This window comes from Pinus tabuliformis, chromosome 7 (assembly GCF_031772625.1).
Source record: "Pinus tabuliformis cultivar Carrire ecotype Pingquan chromosome 7, CPIR1, whole genome shotgun sequence".
NCBI classification, from domain to species: Eukaryota; Viridiplantae; Streptophyta; class Pinopsida; order Pinales; family Pinaceae; genus Pinus; species Pinus tabuliformis.
Window position 1 is genome coordinate 103,592,943 of NC_142293.1, and position 7,282 is coordinate 103,600,224.

Consider the following 7,282-nt stretch of genomic DNA (forward strand, 5'->3'; position numbering starts at 1 on the left):
TTTCATCTAAATGATCAGATAATTTAAAAAAATTATAATAAATCTAAATTAAAACAAACAAAAACCTAACCTGACATGTTTAGAAAATGTCAAAAACCCCGAAACATAACCTCACATGTTTAGAAACTGTCAAATTTAAAACATACACGGATCGGATGACGTAATACAAAAACCACCTGATGACATACCTGATGACATAGGATTTATTTGTTCGTGATTCGTTATCGATGGGCGCAAAAAAGTCAAGAATCATAGTCATGTTTGTTTACCTGCTAACGCGTCAATCAAGCGACACGCTTTGTTATCGTGTCGTGGCTGCCACGCAGCAGCGTTTTCTTTCCTTATAAAAATGTGCATACTCCCAGACAGCAAAACATCTCAAAAGGCCCGAGTTACGGATGTTATAAAGCGACGACGCAGGAAAGGAAAGGTAAACATCATCAAAGAGCGAAAGTGCCGACGTCATAAACTCTCCAGACACAGGATTTCTAAACACCAGAGATACCTATATATTGGAGATACGCTCTCACTCTTTTTCTTTTAATATTCTCTTTTCTTAATAACGTTTGCCTTCACATTCTCCATTTGAGCAGGCGACATCCTTTAGAGGATGGTTAAATTAAATTGCCAGGGGCTCTGCTCTAGATTAGAAGAGCTGCTCGCAGGCCTTCTTGAAACAGTTGGGCAACTCTACTCGCCAAACGTACAAAAACCTCAAAATGAACAAAATCCCATATACTTGAAGTCCCTGAGCATCCTCAATAGAGGCGTTCAATTGGTGAAAATGTGCGAGAAAACCAGCCCTCTTAATACTTTCCAGAACCTCAGATATGCTTCTGAAATCCACCAGCTGGAAAACGAGATCCGTGACTTCGTCCAATACCAGATGCCTGACCAACTATCTCTCGAGTTGAAGAATATCATATCAGAGTTCAAGGGTCTTCGCCATCTGTACGAGTTAGAGGCAGTGGATGAGAGAAATGTGAATGAAACAATCGTTCCCAGGCTCACCAATGATCCCGATGAGAATGCCACGATGTTACAACAAATGGGTCCACATGGTATGTTTGATGGAGCTTTTGACGAAGCTTCCACTTCTGATCGTAGTGGTTCAGTGAAATCTGATTTTGTAGTGGGACTGGAGAAAACTATTGTTAATGTTAAGAAGATTCTACTCCAGAGAGAGGTGTCCGTCGTTGCGGTGCAAGGTATTGGGGGCGTTGGCAAAACAACTATGGCATTGTCCCTCTGCAATGATCAAGAAATTAAAGGTGATTGAGGATTTTATTTATTCAAACCATTTTCATCTCCTGAAAGGCTATCCTTTTGCATTTAATTTAGATTTCTGTTCAATTTATGGAATTTCCATCCTAACAAATTGCTCTTTATGTATGGCAGGTGCTTTCCAAAACAATATCATTTTCATCACAGTCTCACAATCCCCGAACCTGAAGGAAATTTTAGAGACCATGTGGGAGAAGATTGTTCCGAGGAAGAAACCTGATTTTCAGAATATAGAAGATGCACATAGACAGCTGCAGCAGCAGCTGCTTAGGCGAGCGAAGCGAACTCTTGTGGTGTTAGATGATGTCTGGTCTATGGCAATTCTGGAAAAATTGTTATTTGAAGGTGAAGGTTATAAGACCCTTGTGACAACCCGAGATCGTTCTATCATCCGCACAACAACCTCTACCAGGCTGTATGAATTGCCATTGCTGGATGATGCTGATGCTCTGCCTCTTTTCTGCTTTTGGGCTTTTGGACAGAAATCAATTCCAAGTAATGCGGACGAGCAGCTAGTCAAGCAGGTATGTCTCTTAAAGTACTGGGATGCTATTTATATGCAATATATTATTTTAGTAAGTTTGGCTCAATTTAATGATTGTGACACAGTGTTCTCCTAAATGCCCCTAATTATAAGCAATTACTACAGTGGCATATCATATCAGGATATCCTTATAGTTTCACATAATTCCATATTAATACTTACTCTGCTGTTAACGATGGTATCGGTAATCCATTAAAAAAGATTCTAGCCATAAACTCAATTATATTTTCATCTTCATAAACAATCAAACAAAAACCTGTGAATGAACTTTAAGCTTATCAGGCAAAATATTCATGCTTTCAACGACTTTTGTTTTTGGTATTTGATTGGTTTCCACCTACGGAATTTTCACTCAGTGTTGCTGATGTATGAATCACAGGTGCAAGCGGAATGTAAAGGCCTGCCACTTGCTCTAAAGGTGATCGGAAGCTCTTTGTATGGTCAGCGTCATCCGGCCTGGGAGGGTGCCAAGAACAAGCTCTTAAATGGGCAATCAATATCAGATTATCACGAAGAAGGGCTTCTTAGATGCTTGGAGACCAGTATTGATGCCCTGGACGAGGAAGCACGGGAGTGCTTCTTAGACTTGGGGTCATTTCCAGAGGATAGAAAAATCTCAGTGGATGCATTATTGGATATTTGGGTTTATGTGCGAAAGATGGAGTGGCAAGATGCTTTTGTCATCTTGTTAGAACTTGCAAGCAGAAATCTGTTAAATTTAACAAGCAGCAATCTCAGGTAACCGCCTTGATTTCTAATTGTTGTGTGCTCAAGCTCATTTGATCTTGGCTTCCTCTGTCTTATACATTGTGTTGTTGTCTTGGTAATTGGATGTAGTAGGAGTCAAGCAATCAATTATGGCAGTGCTTCTGAGCTGTACTTTTCTCAACATGATGTAATGCGGGATTTGGCCTTATATTTGGCATCCCGAGGCAGCATAACTCGTAGGAAGAGGTTGCTTATGCCCAAAAAGGAGGACAGTTTGCCAGCAAAATGGGAGCTGCTCAAGGATCAAGCATTTGATGCTCAAATTGTTTCCATTCACACAGGTGGGTGATTTTAACAGCGTTGCTTGAAGCATGCATAATTTTTTCTAAACATTGGTGTCAAAAGAATTGTCATGCCAACCTTATCCTACATCACATAGGCTGTCACTCTGTGATCTGAACGAAAATATATGTAATGATATATAGGTGTTGATCATTGATTCAAAAGTTCTTAGAAAAGATATGTAATGATTTCATAGTGTGTGTTATGACCTATAATGTTCTAATCTAACTTTGCATCTGTGGTTCACCTATGTAGGTGCAATGGAAGACGATCAGTGGTGTGAGATGCATTTTTCTCAAGCAGAGGCTTTGGTTTTAGTCTTTTCTGCAAGCAAATACTTTCTTCCGTCATTTTTGAGTTCCATGAGGAAACTGAAAGTCCTCATAGTGTTTAATTATGGTTACAAGAAAGCCACAGTCAATGGTCTACCAGCCTTATCTTCACTTACTCAGGTTAAGGCTATTCACTTGGAGAAGTTGAATGTGCCCCCACTTCAAGAGCATAGTAAAGTCTTGCAGAACTTGGAGAAGATATCTCTGAGATTATGTGAAGGGCTTGGAAATATGTCCAGGTTCAACAACTCCCAGTCAAGCCTAAAGCTTCCCATAATGCAAGATTTTAACTTGGACCACTGCTGTGATTTAGAGGAGTTACCCCCTGGTATCTGTGACACATCCTCAGTTGAGAAGTGGTCTATCACTAGCTGCCACCTTCTGCAAAAGTTGCCTGATGACTTGGGGAAGCTCGGCTCTTTAAGAATGTTAAGCGTATCTGCGTGTCTAGGTTTGAAAGAGCTTCCAGCATCTATTGGAAAACTTGGGAAGCTGGAATATCTGGACATTTCGCTATGTGAATGCCTAAAAGAACTTCCCGAAGAGATAGGACAATTAAAGAAACTCGAGGAGCTTGACATGAGAGAGTGCTCCCGATTGAGGAAGCTGCCTAAATCAGTTGGAAGGCTGAGATATCTAAAGCATGTTATCTGTGATGAGAAGATTGGACAGCAATGGATGCGTTTCAAGAGCTCTGCCATTCCAGAGCTTAGAGTTGAAGTGGTAGATGCACACTTCAGCTTGGATTGGCTGGATGCTTAATATTCTACTTAGACAGCAAGGAGTTAAATAAGGGGTTTCTTTTTGCACATTGATCTCAATGGAAATTGTTACCCATGATATTGAATAATGTAATTTAATAAGGCACCAAGAATACTAACCACCCATAGTATTTATCCATTTATCCATGATATTGAATATTGTAATTCAATAAGGCGCCAAGAATAATGGGCCTCACCTTGCAATTTGCAAAGACAGGCCCTCCAGAATGCAGTTGTAAAAAAAGTCTTTTTCTCAATTAATAAAATTATCAGTTTTATTTAGTGTGAGTATTTTTCTTATTTCAATGTTTTAGGATTCTTTTCAATATTTTTATGATTCCTTGCTAAGCATAGGTAATGTTGCTTTAGAGTTTCTCATATTTTTTATATTTAAATCAATGTCATAAACTTCATAAACAGACATTTTTCCATTTAATTGTAACTAACTATTTTTTGTTAACAAACTTTTTAGCTTTCCACCTTATAACTGCGTCATTCCAACTACCTACTTGCTTTTGCTCAGTTTAAAGCATAGTTACCGATTGTGCGCCATTCCAACTACCTGCGTGCCTCTTCAGTTCAAATCATAGTTGCAAAGTTCGAATTTGAATTCGGTGTGATATGAAAAATATTGAGTGAAAAATTTAGCAACATTTAGCAAAATTATTTGCCAAAATAATAACATTAATGCCAGATTCAAGAAACATCCCTGCAAGTCCATGGATGCAAATGTAAATGGCAACTTCTCTTACAAGGTTTTTGTTTTTGTTTTTTGTTTAATCCATTTATCTATCAATAATCTTAAAGTGAAGTCCATGAATGGCAATGTAAATGGCCACTTCTCTTCTGTAGAACAAGGATCTTTGTAATGTTATGCTTTATTTAATGTTTTTCTTTATTTTATGACAACAATAGACATGTTATTCATGTCCCATTAAAATCTAATTATCCACATATTTAAAGGGTGTCTGTAAATTCCTTTGAGTCTTTTCAATGGGCTCTCTGCAACAGTGTTACTTAGATTGATTGCAGGTTTGATAAATTCCTAATTGGCATTACATTTAAAGTTCACAGTCTGAAGTAAATTTGCTTTTGTGTTCATTTTCTATGCAAATCCCATATTTATGCATACTGTTGGAATACTGTGACTCGACTTTATCACAAGATTTATTTATTTGTAATACTACTGGCCTATTATCACATCCAATTTTTATTCCTTGTTGGTTGTTTTCCCATTACAAATTCCGCCATGATATATGTATATATATTTTTTGTTCTTGTTTTTTCAGAAGAAAAAGGCTGTATATTTTTATATTATGACAATCATCATGTACAGTATAGTGTAGAGAGAATATTGATAATATTTCCGAGGCATATTACAAAAAGTTACCATATATGCATCAACAGAAAATGATAACCTGTCAACCATGACTGCATTTACTGATAGATCTAAATAACTAGACAGATAGAGAGATAGACCCTTATACAAAGAATAAGGAAACTAAAACGTGATACCTGAGCATAAGACGATGATAAAATGGCGGGTTCATGGTACATACCAGGATAGATAAGTATTCCTATATACCTGGCATGGAGAATGGTTGAATTTGATGCGTGATAGACCCCACAGTGATGCTCAAATACCATTTTCCGCATTGAGTCCACAAGCCCCTCTTAAATAGCACATCAGCTATCATATTCTGTGGGCGTTTTACATGTGAAATGGAGAAAAGAGAAGTCTTCCAAATTGATGAGATCTGTTGACACCTAATCCGAAACGGATGAGGTGAAGCCGGACAGTCATCTAGAAGATGAACTGATCCGTTTCTTTTGTATATAAATAATTGTTATCTAATGTGAAATATCAAGTTGTCTTGCGTTCATCAATCGCTGGAGTTACCCTGGCCTGACATGGTATCAGAGCACAGGTCCCAAATTGATTGTAACTCCTAGTCTGTTCTGTGCCTCTGCCTGCCCTCTCATGAGACTGCGCACTCTGCTGCTGAGGGATTCGTGACAGAGACTGCGCCCCTGCTGCTGAGGGATTCGTGACAGAGACTGCGCCCTTGCTGCTGAGGGATTCCTGACAGTATATACCAACAGTATATATATTCGAAAGGCCCATGGTGATGCATAAAAGGACTGGTGTAAACTTTTCATTGCTTGGCCATTAAAATAAGTTGGTATTTTACAGTAAACTCTCCTCCACTTGTATGAATTGTAAGTGGAGCGGTTGCATCTGGCTACTTGTGTGCTCTTGGTCTTCAAACGCGTATTCACTCTATATTCATGGCCTGTTGGTATTGAGAACAGAATCCCACGTTCATTCCAGCAAATCATTGCCAGACATCTGTGGCAACGAAGAGCGCCCTCTCTTTTAAACTGTGATATATGTTTTGTTGTGAGATATTGATGAGAGATATAAGATATAAGCCGTGAGCACCCTCTCTTTTAAACTGTGATATATTGATACGCCCTTGATTTTTTGTTCAGATAGTGATATATATTGAAGATACAGCGCTTTCCTCTTTTTCTCTGTTGAATACTGAGTTTGAAAACTGAGTTGTTATATTGACACCGGTTTGAGTAGTGCATAGCCACCGGTTTGTCTATGTCATTCAGGTCATCGCATGCAAAGTTGCTGTTGCATGTGGATATGAATGTTTATTTCCTGAGGTTTAATTTTCACATTTCACAGTTTTCAAAAGCAGTCAGAGTGATATATATATCAGAATCATTATATCAGTCAGAGTATCAAAGCTTATGTAGTATTGCAGTGATTTTCAAAGCATATGTAGTATTGCAGTGATTTGAGCGCCCTTGTTTTGATTGAACAGTGATATATATATGTGAGCAGTGATATATATATATGCTGATGGAATGTTAGAAGAAAATGCATAAGGCTATCATATAAGAATTTTTTTTCTCTCAACAGAAGTGTCTTTGGCAGAGATATTTTTTTTTCAGAAGGATTTTGTTTACAGAAGTTTTTGGCAGAGATATTTTGTTACAGTATGCATTCAATAGAAAGAAGAAGATACATCAGAGGCAGGGGGGGCAGACATCCTCAAGAAGAAAAGGCAGACTTACATTGCATTCGCTGCAAACAAAAAGGATCTCATGATGCTTCTACATGCAAGCTACCATGGGACAAAGTTGAGCAGAGAAGAAATCAGCAGAAAGGTAAAACTGATGACTCAGACAAAGGTAAAGCACCCGAATCTGCACACTATATTGAGGCACAATGTAATATTGGAGTAAATGAAGATTTGTTTAATGCTTCACTTGCTTCTTCGAAAAATGACTGGTTG

The 7,282-nt window shown here is 38.2% G+C and overlaps 1 protein-coding gene across 1 annotated transcript; it reads left to right on the forward strand.

The window, feature by feature from the left end:
• Nucleotides 1–395: 395 nt before the first annotated feature.
• On the forward strand, nt 396–4,234 carry LOC149245485 (disease resistance protein ADR1-like). The gene is made up of 5 exons (XM_089455604.1): nt 396–1,271; nt 1,399–1,808; nt 2,208–2,566; nt 2,669–2,877; nt 3,134–4,234. Exons 1-5 carry the CDS (start codon nt 611–613, stop codon nt 3,970–3,972), a joined length of 2,478 nt encoding a protein of 825 aa, XP_089311730.1. The 5' UTR covers nt 396–610; the 3' UTR covers nt 3,973–4,234.
• The last annotated feature ends 3,048 nt before the right edge of the window (nt 4,235–7,282 follow it).

What these genes read in the sequence shown, in the direction of transcription:
- LOC149245485 (XM_089455604.1), top strand. Translation starts at nt 611, where the DNA reads ATGGTTAAATTAAATTGCCAGGGGCTCTGCTCTAGATTAGAAGAGCTG. An exon ending in CAATGATCAAGAAATTAAAG is followed by an intron (nt 1,272 to 1,398) that starts GTGATTGAGGAT and finishes TATGTATGGCAG; the next exon opens with GTGCTTTCCAAAACAATATC. An exon ending in ACGAGCAGCTAGTCAAGCAG is followed by an intron (nt 1,809 to 2,207) that starts GTATGTCTCTTA and finishes TATGAATCACAG; the next exon opens with GTGCAAGCGGAATGTAAAGG.